Source organism: Nicotiana tabacum, chromosome 3 (assembly GCF_000715075.1).
Source record: "Nicotiana tabacum cultivar K326 chromosome 3, ASM71507v2, whole genome shotgun sequence".
In the NCBI taxonomy this organism is placed as follows: Eukaryota; Viridiplantae; Streptophyta; class Magnoliopsida; order Solanales; family Solanaceae; genus Nicotiana; species Nicotiana tabacum.
The window spans coordinates 166,473,528-166,487,308 of record NC_134082.1 but is presented as its reverse complement, the minus strand read 5'-3'; the positions used below and the strand labels follow the sequence as shown (position 1 = coordinate 166,487,308).

General features: G+C 37.8%; 2 protein-coding genes across 2 annotated transcripts; both read right to left on the bottom strand.

Annotated features, from left to right (window-relative positions):
* Nucleotides 1–669: 669 nt before the first annotated feature.
* LOC107807890 (chlorophyll a-b binding protein 21, chloroplastic-like) lies at nt 670–1,627 on the bottom strand. Its single transcript, XM_016632343.2, has one exon. It carries the CDS (start codon nt 1,561–1,563, stop codon nt 766–768), a length of 798 nt encoding a protein of 265 aa, XP_016487829.1. The 5' UTR covers nt 1,564–1,627; the 3' UTR covers nt 670–765.
* Nucleotides 1,628–3,376: 1,749 nt separating this feature from the next.
* Nucleotides 3,377–11,825, bottom strand: LOC142177943 (uncharacterized). Its single transcript, XM_075247025.1, has 5 exons — nt 11,589–11,825; nt 10,880–10,945; nt 9,929–10,765; nt 4,448–4,695; nt 3,377–4,121 (listed from the first exon to the last, which is right to left on the bottom strand). The coding sequence occupies exons 1-5, from the start codon at nt 11,823–11,825 to the stop codon at nt 3,377–3,379; spliced, it is 2,133 nt and encodes a 710-aa protein (XP_075103126.1).
* Between the last annotated feature and the right edge of the window lie 1,956 nt (nt 11,826–13,781).

Sequence of the window (13,781 nt, the reverse complement as noted above, 5' to 3'; positions counted from 1 at the left end):
TTCAGAGTTCAGACTACTAAACATATTGGTTTTCCCTTAACATAGAAATGTCAATGGTCTTGTGGTGAAGTAATATTCTGTCCCTCTTTCACTTCTCAACAGAAAAATGAGGAATCATGTAATAACATATCATGTTGTTGAACATTATTAAAATTGTATGCGTGGAGTCCAAAATTTGTCCTTTCATCTGTATGATTTTTTTAAGTTCATTATCATGAATTTGTATAACGAAATTCCAAATTTTTTGTGTTTGTTTCAACTTAACTTGTGTAGTTTTTCCAAATGGATAAATGCCTTTAGTTCTGCAGTAGATGTTTTCTGCATAATTCAGAGCAAACGGTGAGAGACAAGAGAACTAGGTGCCTGCTGAGGAAGCAACATACCGCCTTCTTCATTCAAGAGACGAGACAATAGGTAATTTTTAGAAAATACTTCTTTAGCCTTGGATGTTCAACTTCAACACTAAATTATTCTTGGAACTATATTATTGCTTCTTGAGAACTCATTAAATTCTATAAGCTGCTATGATCTGCAAATTAAAGTTTAAGATTTTTAACAGCTTTATAGTTTTTCTAGTTACCACATATATCCCAATTGTTTCTTTTGGTCTTCCTCTGTTCTCTTTTATTTTTATCTTTTTTCTCTTTGGTATGAAAGTTGATTCATAGCTTTGGAAGATTAAAAGAATTCATTCTATTGTCAAGTAACTCACAACAACTTTACAAGACCATCAAATAATCAAATTTTAAGATTGTTTTATGATATTCATTTTCCGGGGACAAAGTTTGTGGCGTAGGCCCAAGCATTGTTGTTAACTGGGTCTGCAAGGTGGTCAGCAAGGTTCTCTAATGGGCCCTTTCCGGTAACAATGGCTTGAACAAAGAATCCGAACATAGAGAACATGGCGAGTCTTCCGTTCTTAATCTCTTTTACCTTGAGCTCGGCGAATGCCTCTGGATCCTCAGCAAGGCCCAGTGGGTCAAAGCTGCCACCAGGGTAGAGTGGGTCGACAACCTCACCAAGAGGCCCACCAGCAACACGGTAACCCTCAACGGCTCCCATCAAGATAACTTGGCAAGCCCAGATGGCCAAGATGCTTTGTGCATGGACCAAGCTTGGGTTGCCCAAGTAGTCAAGTCCACCCTCGCTAAAGATTTGGGATCCAGCCTTGAACCAGACAGCTTCGCCAAACTTGACACCGTTACGAGCCAAGAGCTCAGGGAAGACACATCCAAGAGCACCAAGCATAGCCCATCTGCAGTGGATCACCTCGAGTTCACGGTTCTTGGCAAAGGTTTCTGGATCTGCTGAAAGTCCAGCAGTATCCCACCCATAATCACCAGGGAATTCACCGGTCAAGTAGCTTGGAGACTCACCGGAGAATGGGCCCAAGTACTTAACACGGTCTGGGCCGTACCATGGACTGCTAGAAGAGACGGGTTTGGCGGCAGTCTTTCTCATGGACACCCTTCCATTTCCAGTGATTTCTGAGGCAGATGGGGAGAGTTTCACTGCCTGTCCAGCAAAAGAAGGGGAAGAAAGAGCCATTGTAGCAGCTGCCATGGTTTATCAAGAAAAAAGCTAGTAGTTGCTGGTTTGAGATGTCAAAGTTGGTTGTGAGGAGCTGAAGTTATTCGGGCTTCACTATATAAAGGAAGTAAGAGGGAAAGAGTCTTTATCTAGTGATATCTATATCTATGATCTCATTGGATCTCAAGATTACTCTCACGCACACTTGGCAATCTCAAATTCATCAATATTTCAAGATTCTTACGGGGGGGGGGGGGGGGACCATACCATGTGTGGCTACAAACATTGCAGTACTCCGTCTTGTGAGTTATTGAGCTTACGGTAAGATATCTTCTACCTTTCTCCATAATTGGGCAATTGTTTATATATTTCTCTTCCGGCAGTGTAAGAGACACCACAACTATTAATCATTCAATATATGTATACTTTTCATGCATTTATTCTTCCTGGTTTAAGGTTTTGCAAAATAAATTCCCATGATGCTTATGATTGTAAAGCAATGAGAATTAAGTAAGCAGATGATAAGTATTGCCTTTCAATTTTACAAACCTAAGGCGTCACGACCTCTGTAGTTTAGCCAAAAAAAGAAAGAAGATGAGCTCACCTAAAGGACAATTGAGAAGAATTTCCCTTGAACAGCTTGAGTTCTGGAAAACAAAGATGAGAAAGAGACGAGAGAAGAGAGAGATTTTATTCCAAAATTATCTGATAATCCCTACAAAATGAGAAAATATCCCCTATATAGAAGAGGTGGGAAAGTTAGTTATAACTAACTTTTGGATCCCTTCAGCTACTTATTCCTGCGCACGTGCTAGTCACGTGAATTGTAACTAACCTAACAACCAACAGCTAATACAACTAAATTGGATTAACGACTAACAACCATTACTATGAATTGAGCTGAATTGGAAAGAGGTTTCTTTAGAATCGTAACAATACTCCCCTCTTCAAATAATCCTTGTCCTCAAGGATTGAAATGAGGAAATCGATGATTGAGGTCGTAGTACTCTTCCCATGTGCTATTCTCAGGTGCTGCGTTAAACCACTTGGATAGAACTTGGGAAATAGCTCTCCCATTCCTATGAATCATCCGTCGATCAAGTATGGCCTCAGGTTCTAGCATAACATGACCATACTCTGAGAGTACTACAGGTAAAGTGACCACTACAAAAAAAATTGGAATTAGCTACGAGTGTCGTCGCTAATCTGTCGCAAAATCGCCCGTAGCTAGTAGAATTTTTGATAATCTGTCGTTAATCCGTCGCTAAATGAGATTAGCGACAAATTTTTCTTTTTAGCTACAGAATTTGTCTGTCGCTAAAATCAGATTTTTTAGTAGTGGACTGTGGCTGAGTGAGATCTTATATTCTTCTTCAGCTGAGAAATGTGGAAAGTAGGATGGATCTTGGTACCAGCAGGGAGGTCTAAGGTGTAAGCTACAGATCCCATTCTAGAAAGAATTCTGAAAGGTCCAAAATATTTGGAGGAGAGCTTTTGAAACCCATGTTGTTTAAGAGATAGTTGTCTGTAGGGCTGTAGTTTGACATAGACCCAATCACCAATGGCATATGTCCTGTCAGTCCCGTGTTTATCAGGTTGAACCTTCATTCTATTTTGAGCTTTCTCCAATTGAAACTTTAACAATCGTATAGTGGCTTCTCTAGCTTGAAGAATTTTGTCGACCACATCCAGCTGAGAATCAAAACTCATGTAAGGGAGCATGTGAGGGGGTTTCTGGCCATAAACTGCCTCATATGGAGTCATGTTTATGCTGGAATGATAAGTGGTGTTGTCCACCACTCAGCTAAAGGTAACCATTGGGGCCAAGACTTGGGCTTCTCAAATGTCATGCATCTAAAGTAGCATTCCAAGCATGTGTTAACAACCTCAGTTTGACCATCTGTCTGAGGGTGGTAAGCGGTGGAAGATAGCAGTGACATCTTCTGCAATCGGAATAACTCTTTCCAAAATTTGCTTGTAAAGACAGCATCTCTGTCAGTACTATGGACTTAGGCATTCCATGTAGTTTGAACACCTGATCCATGAACAACTGAGCCACATCCAAGGCAGTATAAGGGTGTTTAAGGGGCATGAAATGAGCGTCCTTGCTCAATCTATCAACCACCACAAAGATCACCTCCTTACTAGCATCTTTAGGTAGACCCTCAATAAAATCCATTGAGATGTCTTGCCACACCTTATCATGTATGGGAAGAGGCTGAAGGAGACCAGGATAGGCTGCATTGTCACTTTTGCATTTTTGACATACATCACAGACTCTTATATAAGCATAGACATCCTGTTTCATCTTCTTCCAGTAAAAATCTTGTTTGAGCATTTTCAAGGTTGTTGTGATGCCAGAGTGGCCACCAATAGAACTATCATGGTAAAAGGAGATAAGTTGGTTTCTGATTGTAGCATCAGCTCCTACCATCAATCTGTTCTTCCTGCTTAGGACCCCATTATGGAATCTGTAATAAGGTTTGCTAGCATGTCCATCTTGAATGGATTGGATAATGTGTTGAAGTGCAGGATCTTGCCTCCATGATGCTTTAACTGTGTCTAAAAGATCTGAGTTGACACCTGAGATGCTGTAGAGTTGGATGGACTCTTCATACAGGCGCTGGAGTGAAGTGATCCCCACCCGGGAATCACGAACGGAGCTGTCCTTCTTCTCTAAAAGTAAGGGACTAGGGCTCTCAAGTCAGCCTTTCTCTAAGGCTAAATTTTTCTGGATAGAGCATTAGCCACAATGTTCTCCTTGCCCTTCTTGTAAGCTATAGAATAATCATAGCCAAGTAGTTTGACTAGCCATTTCTATTGACTGGGAGTGGTAATTCTTTGCTCCAATAAGTATTTGAAATTGTGGTGGTCAGTTTTGATGATGAAAGGTCTCCCAAGCAGGTAAGGCCTCCACTTTTGCATAGCAGAAACCAATGCCAATAGTTCCCTTTCATAGACAGACAATGCTTTATTCTTGTCTGATAACCCCTTGATGAAGAAAGCAATTGACTTGTTGTCTTGTGCCAAAACAGCTCCAATTCCTCCACCTAAAGCATCAGTTTCCACTGTGAATTCTTTTGAAAATTCTGGAAGAGCTAACACAGGAGCTGAAGTGATAGCTAGTTTCAGATCTTGGAATGCAGCAGTTGCTGCAGGGTTCCACTGGAAGTTACCCTTTTGAGCAGATCATTGAGGGGCCTTGCAATGATGCCATATCCCTTGATGAACCTCCTATAGTAGCCTGTTAATCCTAGGAATCCTCTTAGCCCTTTAATGGTGGTAGGTAGTGGCCAATCTAACACCCCTTGAACCTTCTGTTGATCCATAGCTACACCTTACTCGGAAATGATGTGACCTAAGTAGTCAATCTGTGTGACCCCAAAGGCACATTTACTTTGTTTAATGTACAAAGTATAGGATCTAAGGACCTTGAAAGCTTCCTCCAAATGCAACAAATGATCCTCCCAACTCTGACTATATATCAAGATGTCATCAAAAATGACTAGGATAAATTTTCTGAGATAGTCATGAAAGATCTGGTTCATTATGCTTTGAAAAGTAGAGGGAGCATTTGTTAATCCAAAAGGCATAACCAAGAATTCGTAATAACCATGATGAGTTCTAAATGTAGTCTTAGGAATGTCTGGCTCAAACATCCCAATTTGATGGTAACCTGACCTTAAATCCAGCGTAGAGAAATATTTGGCACCATGCAGTTCATCCAGCAATTCTTCAATCACAGGGATGGGTGTGAGCACGTGATTTTTGCCTTACGAAAACTACTCCAAAATAAATCAAAAAATAAAATAAATTTCTTTTACTGTGTAATTTTTGAATTTGCGTGGTGTTAAATATTTATTTTATGTCCGTAAATATTTACTTTGTCATAATAAAATGAAAATTAAAATAAAATACATGTTGCATGCATATAGGATTTAATTATGCATGTGAAAGATAATTTAAATAAAATCACAAAAATATGCATTCGTTCTATTTTTAAATATGTTAATGTGTGATTAATGTTTTGACTATGTGTTAAATAGTTGTTATAAAGTAATTAATATTTTTGTGTAAGGTTAAAATTGTTTTATAATTTTTATTAGGATTTTTTAATGATAAATAATAAAATAAAATAAAATAAAATAAGTTGTAAATAAAAATTGGACCTGGATTAAAATCCAGGCCCAAATCAAATTACCCCCCCCCCCACAGCCCAATCCAAATAGCCTGTCCGGTCCAATTTACACAAGCCAAAACGACAGCTTTTGGTCACATTTCATCAAAGACCGTTGGATTAAATCAATCCAACAGCGGAGGTCTCACCCCATTACCCGTAACCCTTTACCCGACCCAATGACCCGATCCAGGCTGACCCTGAACTTAGATCAAACGACAACGTTTGGTTAAGTGGATTGATTTCAACCGTGCATCTTAATTGATCCAACGGATGAGATCAATCCACCCCACCCCTATTTAAGGATCAAACCCCTACCCTGGCCCCTAACTTAACACCCCCTCTCATCTCACTGTTCATCATCGTTCCCAAACCAAACCCCTAACCCTAGCCGCCCCTATTCCCCTTCGCCTGAAACCCGGCGGCATCAACGCCGCCGGTCACCACCTTAACACCTCAGAACCCCCTGAACACCCTCTATCCGAATATGTTAGCCTCTTGGCTCGAATCTTCCTGAAGGTTCTCGAATCTTCATTTGAAGATTCGAGCCAAACTCAGATCTAAACCAAACAACCCCTAGTTAACACCATAGTACCCCCTAGCATGCCTCGTTATGGATCTGAAGTTTGTTTGGCTCGAATCGTTTCCGAGCTTCTCGAATCTTCTTTTGAAGATTCGTACCAAACAAGAACAAACTCAGATCTGTTCTAAACTGACGCCAAATGACCCCTAGGCTACCTTCACCCTTGTGTTATTGTTGGTTCCCCTCGAATCTAACCAGAAATGGTTAAACCCAAAATCGAACCTTCTGAAACCCTAAATTTTCCAACCTTGGCATCTTTTTCACTTCAGACGAAAGATTGAGGTTTAATCGACCTTAGTCAAAGTATTTTCGACTAAGGTCTGTTTGATTTCAAACAAAGTCCAAATCCAAGTTGAGTTGAGTCCGGTTGAATTTGAAGGTTCAGAGGTAATTTTCTGTTTCTTATGTGTATTCTACATGTATTCTATGTTCGTTTCATTAGTTTGTTTAAATTTTTATAATTTTCTAGTTCATTCTGTTATATTGTCTCCTATCCGTCTACTTGATTCTAAATGTAAATTGTTTCTGTTGGTTGTGATTATTTACAATGTAAGTAATCGACTCGATTAAGTTCGTCGATTAGTTATATTATGAATTCTCATTTATGATAATGCTGATTGAAACAGTCTGCTTCTATTGTTTTAGACTGATTATGGACAAATGTTGTAAATAGTCAACTGATTAATACTCGTCAATTAAATCATGTTTGTTTGCAAATCAGTAAATTCAAATGTATGATGTGTATATATTGTTTTCTGAACAGGGCATTGTCAGTATATTGACAATGCTCCTGTGTGTGTTTGATCTTGGTTCAACGTTTAAGTCCAGTCTGAATTGTTATAATAATTTCAGTGAGATGTTGTTATGAGGATAGTTCTGAATTCAATAATTTTACAAATGTTGATTAAATGTAATTATGTTAGAAGATTACATTCTTAGTTAGGAATCAGTCCAAAACTTTAGGATTGGTTGTAGCTGCTAGACAAGTTTAGATTCAGATAACTTGTTAAAATTTGAGACAGTAATGCCAGTAGAAAACAGAAAATTTGGGACATTTTGGGACAGAACAGTAAGGGTAATATGATAGCATAATGGGCTGAAAATGGAAAGTTAGTGGCTATTATTTAAAGTGATAATGGGAAACAAGGGATAATGGGGCTGCTGAAAAATCAGGATAAGAGCACATAGATTTAAAGTATTCAAAAGCAGTTTTAATGGAAAACTTTCTGATTTTAAAAGAAGAAGGGGGTCCAAGAAGCACTTAAAAAGATAGGACCAGCCCTGTATAAATACAGGGAGCTGGACAGACTTTAGAGGGGGCAGATTTTAAGAGAGAAAAAATCAGATTTGAAGGGGGAAGCCTTAGAGTTCAGAAGAAAAATAAGGAAGAGATTGAGAGAGAGAAATAAGTTTTCAGACAAAGAATTTAGGACTGAATATCAGTCTTCAGGGAGAGTCTTTAAGAGAGTGAAAAGTCAGATTTGAGTGTGGAAAATCAAGCAGAAAATCAGAAATGAAAATCTGAAGAGGAAAAAGAAACAGAAAAGAAAGCAGTCACATACACACACACAGATACAACAGCAGAAACAAAAAATCAGAAATGGGAATTTGAAACAGAAAAGAAACTGAAATCTGAAATATTGTTCTTTCGTTGAATCTGTTCAAATTTATTTGATTCCATTGTTCAGTTAAAATCTGAAGTGTCTTTAAAAATACTATACCATGCATTTGGTTTCCTCGGGTCTTATTATTGCTCAAATCTGTGGAAATACTGCTATTCTGCTGATTTTGTTACTGCTGCAACTGCTGAAAATTACTCCTTCTACCTTCATTTTCAGGTACGTATCTCTTAAATTCTATGTTGGAAAGAGATTCAACATGACGAATAAATAAAGTTTGAATTGTAATACTATCTTCTATTCATTTGAGCTCTTTAGTTAAAAATTCAGTTTTGTTTCTTGATCAAATAAGTAGTATATGTTGACAGGATGACTGTAAGTCAAATGTCTTTTATTGAAGTCTGTATAAGTGTTGTAACAAGGTTAATTTCTAAATTTTCATTAAAGTATAGTTATGATTGAATTGTTAAGATAGGGAACATGGCATGAAGTTGGCTATTAGTTAAGTCCTATGACATTGTTAGTCAGGTATAGAGTATTCTGAAATATCAAGAAAATGCATGGTTAGTGTATTTCGATTGTTTGGTTGTGGATTAAGGTTAGATGTTGTTAGTTGAATAAAGAGTAGTATAAAAATGTCAAAAACCATATTGCTAGTTTTTTCTAATGCCTGATTTAGTTATGGATTGAATGATGTGAGTTTTATGTTCATATATGGCGTGATAACAGGTATATATATAACCATTAAGGGATGATGAGTTGATGTATCTCATTATGATGTTAAAATGCTATGAATGTTTTAGACATACAACTATGTTGCATGTAAGGCAATATTATTAATTGATTTATAATTCCCTTTCTTATCAACTTGATGCATATTTACCATCCTAAATAAATAATTAGGCCTATTAGATTAAAAGCAAGTATATGAGAATAAGATGAGATATACAAATTGCAACACTTTATATCAATGACAATTAGAAATAGGATTTGCACTAATTAAATAATGAAAAATTGTTCAAAAATACTTCTTCCCTTCATAAATATGTTTGTTAGTTTCATATACAATTCATCCTTTGGCATATATATGTTGTATTTGCTAGAATCATATTTTTATTCTTTTCTTTGAACTTGAATAGTTGGGCTGAATATAATTTATATCCGGAAATTATAATCGACGGGCAACATTTAATAAATTGTGAATTTCTTTTAAAAGAATTCAAAGACATCCCTTGAATATGAATTTCTCAGTATTTTCATATAAAATGTGTAGATATAACAAACAATTTGTGAAAAATTCATAATACCATTAAGAATATTTGGTGTAATTAGGGATACGTTCGCGTAACCTGATTATACCAATAAAAGCAATTCGAATTATGCGTACGCGCAATTTCGAGCGAATATTTAATATAAGGGATTTCTTCGAGGACGTTAAATTAATTTCATAAAAACCCGAGATGTGCGGTTCACTATTTAAGAAAAACAAATATTCTTGATTCGACACAATTTCGAAAAAAAAATGATTGTTTAATAAATATATTATCAAAAGTTATCGTGTACACGTACGCGTGACACAATTCCGCATTTTTAAATTTATAACACGAATATACGTACGCGTAATTCGATTCAAAGAAGGGTCCTTAATCACAATAAGTAAAAGCGGTAGAAAAATCACGTAAAAAATGTATTTAATAAAATCAAGATAATTAAGCCAATAATAAAAACAGTTAAGCGACCGTGCTAGAACCACGGAATTCGGAAATGCCTAACACCTTCTTCCGGATTAACAGAATTCCTTACTCAGGATTTCTGGTTCGCAGAATAATAAATAGAGTCATATTCTCCCCGATTCAGGGATTAAAATTGGTGACTTGGGACGCCTTAAAATTCCCAGGTGGCGACTCTGAAATAATTAAATAAATCCCGTTTCGACTGTCCTTCAATTGGAGAAAATTCCCCACGCGCCCCGCGGGCACGGTAAAAAGGAGGTGCGACAATGGGGAATTTATCCTTTACTGTGCAATTGTTTAGCTCCCTGTAATCCACACATAAATGCCATGACCCATCCTTCTTCTTTACCATCACAATAAGATATGAATAGGGGCTGGTGTTGGGCCTGACAACACCAAAAGCTAGCATTTCATTCATCATCTTCTCAATCTCATTTTTATGAATATTAGGATATTTGTAGGCCTGATGTTGATGGGGGGAAACCCCTTCTTTCAAGGTAATCTTGTGGTCATGTGATCTAGAGGGAGGTAGTTGTGTTGGTTCCTCAAACAAATCATTGTACCTTTGCAATATAACTTGCAGATCCCAGCTCATACTTGGTTTCTTTGGCAAGCCTTCCAATGTAAAGAAGCTGACTTCCACCCCTTGTTGCTGGCTCTCCAAGAATAACCCCACAGATATCATACACAATTCTGCAGGCTTGGCTAGTAGTTTGTCCATGCTGGCTTGTTGAACCATCTTAGTTGCAGGAGGCTGGATCCCTCTTAATGACACTTTATGTCCCATGATGCTGAATTCCATTCGAAGTTTCTTGAAATTCCACATAATGTCACCCAGTGCGATCAACCACTGAATTCCCAAAACCATACTACACCCTCCTATTGGTAGCACCAGCATATCAGAATCAAAAGAAACACCCTGCATTTTCCAAACCAACTTCTTACAGATATAGTTGTTTTGCACCTTCTTTCCGTCAGCAACAAATACATCAAAAGGAGATATAGCTGTCAAGACACATCCCAACTTTTTGGCAGTGTTAAGATCCAAGAAATTGTGGGTGCTCCCAGTATCAATTAGAACTTGCACAGCCTTGCCCTTAACTGATACAGTTATCTCATAGTTCTGAAGTCATGTAGTCCATTCATGGCATGGACTGAAACATGAGGTAAAATGGACCACTCGGCGTCAGTCTCCATCCCCTGGCCTATCATTGTTAATAACTCTACTGAATCTAACATCACTTCCTCTTCCAGCTCCACTTCTTCTATTCCCTCCTCCACCTCCATAGAGAACAACTGCCTCCTGTTATTACATATATGCCCAAATTTATACTTGTCATCACAATTGTAACATAGCCCTTTGCTCCTTCTCTCCTCTATTTCAGCAGGAGTCAATCTCTTGGCATTTATGTAGGTAGGTTTTAGGGATGGGGTATGGGTATTGGATCTCCTACTGGAAGGTTGGTTGAATTTGGTAGGGGTATAATGTTGAGAAAATTGAGAGTTAGAAAGGGGTTGTTAGGTGTTTTTGGTGGAATAGGATGGGATTATGGTGGTCATAAAAACTTGCTTCTTCACTATTAATGTTTGTTCCTGAATTTTAGCTAGACTAATTGCCTTAGATAAAGTTCTAGGTGCTAACATTTTAACGGGCAACCCGATTTCTGGTTTCAACCCTCTAATAAAGCAGCTAACAACATATTCTTCTGATAATTCCACCTTAGTTAGTAGTTCATCAAACAAATCAACATAGTCTTGTATTGAACTTACCTGCCTTAGATCCTTGAGATCTCCCATGGATCATCAAAAAGCTCAGATCCAAATCTGGCGTATAAGCAAGCTACGTACTCACCCCAACGAGGCCAATCTCTAGTCACCATGTGCTTCATGTAAGATTGGTGCCATTGGCGTGCCCTGCCCTCCAGCTTGCACGAAACTACTCTCACTTTAGAATCCTCAAGTATTTCCTCATACGCAAAGATCTGCTCACATTTGTACAACCAATCCTTCAACCCTACGCCATCAAAAACAGGAAATTCAGCGTGGTACTCGCGATTGGAAGGTTGATGGCCTCTGGGACGATGGCCTACCACTTCTGGCCTTTCGTTTTCCACAGGTATCTCATGGTTTTGAACTCCAGTTGTAGCCAAATTCCCCACCAGCAACTGCCTAATTTCATCCATAGCCTGAGCTACTCGATTGTCACAGATTTCTATAGTTCTGACACAGAGGATGTAATTGCTTCTATCGATCCTTTGAGACTATCGACATCCTTCCTCAACTCGTGCATTCGAGTGTTGTGATCGCCCATATTCACAGATCCAAGGAGCGAGTGCTCTAATACCAACCTCTGTAGTTTAGCTAGAAAAAGAAAGAAGATGAGCTCACCTAAAGGACAATTGAGAAGAATTGTCCTTGAACAGCTTGCTCAAGCAGAACTCAACAGAGTTCTGGAAAACAGAGATGAGAAAGAGACGAGAGAAGAGAGAGATTTTATTCCAAAATTTTCTGATAATCCCTACAAAATGAGAAAATATCCCCTATATAGAAGAGGTGGGAAAGTTAGTTATAACTAACTTTTGGATCCCTTCAGCTACTTATTCCTGCGTGCGTGCTAGTCACGTGAATTGTAACTAACCTAACAACCAACAGCTAATACAACTAAATTGGATTAACGACTAACCGCCATTACAATGAATTGAGCTGAATTGAAAAGAGGTTTCTACATAAAGTCAACAAATGCAGGCGATTATGCAAGAATATCATTTTCCTTTCTAAAATATTTTCAAAATAGGTGTATCTCACTTGGATTTTTTGGTTAATCCATCTCATAGTTGCCAAAACATATTCTCCACCATCCATACAAGTGGTCCTCCGCCTGGGCACACAGAAACATGTGAACTACAACGGTGCTATGGTTTACTCTATATTCAGGCCATGTACATATTTCACAAATCCACATATCATACGTGTCGACTCCCGTTTGAAAAATTTAAAATTGTGCTAGATTTTTCAGAGCATAAGATATCCTCAACAAAAAAAATAGAGTTGTGGTTAGTGATATTGGAGTTTAACAAATGGGCATGAAATGACAATACATAATATTGGTAAAAATAGTACGGGCTAGCTAGTTTTTGGACTGGTCATTCAAAAATAGCTAACGTTTGCAAAATCATTGAAAAATAGCTATTTTGCTACAACACCGAAAGTTCCAGCATAATATACCGGAGATCGGTGCATCTGTGTATGAACTTCCAGCATATTATGCTGGAACTCCAACACACGGAAAGTTCCATCATAATGCACCGGAGATTGGAGCACTTGTATATGAACTTCCAATATATTATGTTGAACCGGTATATTATACTGGAACTCCAGTACATTATGTTGGAGTTCCAGTATACTTATACTGGAATTCCAGTATATTATGCTGGAGTATTTTCTGAATTTTGAACAGTGTTTTCGTTCAGATTTATCTTTACATGAAAAGTGACTAAATTTCGATTACTTTTGAAACTATGGCTATTTTTGATTGACCACTTATAAATCTTGTAATTTTTGAATTTCTCCCATAAAATTGTGATCCACCTAGGTCCGGTATTGTCAACATATTTATTCTCTTAGTTTTGGTTACCTGTGGAAATACCACTATAAAAATTTCATATTCATAGTCAAATGTTTGGCAGTGAAGATCTCCCTTTCTCTATCCTCCTTATTCACAATTTTAGGAAGAATTTTTCTACCCAATAATATAGTACCATTTTTCATATCAAAGTTAAACTGTTGGATCATAAGAAAAAGAGTAAAATAACAACGTCCCTTACATTCGAAGGGTGGTAACTTTAAGAGTACGAAAAGTTAATTTTGTCAACGGCGAAGCAAAAGGGCAAAGAGTGCGTATTGTGTCAATTTTAGAAAGAAGTTCCCCCTTCTTTCTAAAAACTTGAGACTACCTCTACCAACTCAACCGTCCCAGCCAATCTAGATGGACACAAATTCAGAAATGATCCTTATTGCCCCCAAACCACCCGACATTAACATTGATGATAGTACCAAGAACTCTAGACATTAACAAGCCACATTTAAAGACAAGTTAATTAAGGGAACTGAAGAGGCGGATATCATTTTTGAATCCACCG

Bases quoted from the DNA above. Each gene is read 5' to 3' on its own strand.
- LOC142177943 (XM_075247025.1), bottom strand. From the start codon at position 11,825: ATGGATGAAATTAGGCAGTTGCTGGTGGGGAATTTGGCTACAACTGGA. The intron at 4,696-9,928 runs GTAAAGGATAAA...GGTAACTTCCAG, and splicing joins GGGAGCTAAACAATTGCACA to TGGAACCCTGCAGCAACTGC. The intron at 4,122-4,447 runs GTGGAGGCCTTA...CCAACTCTACAG, and splicing joins TTGGTTTCTGCTATGCAAAA to CATCTCAGGTGTCAACTCAG.
- LOC107807890 (XM_016632343.2), bottom strand. From the start codon at position 1,563: ATGGCAGCTGCTACAATGGCTCTTTCTTCCCCTTCTTTTGCTGGACAG.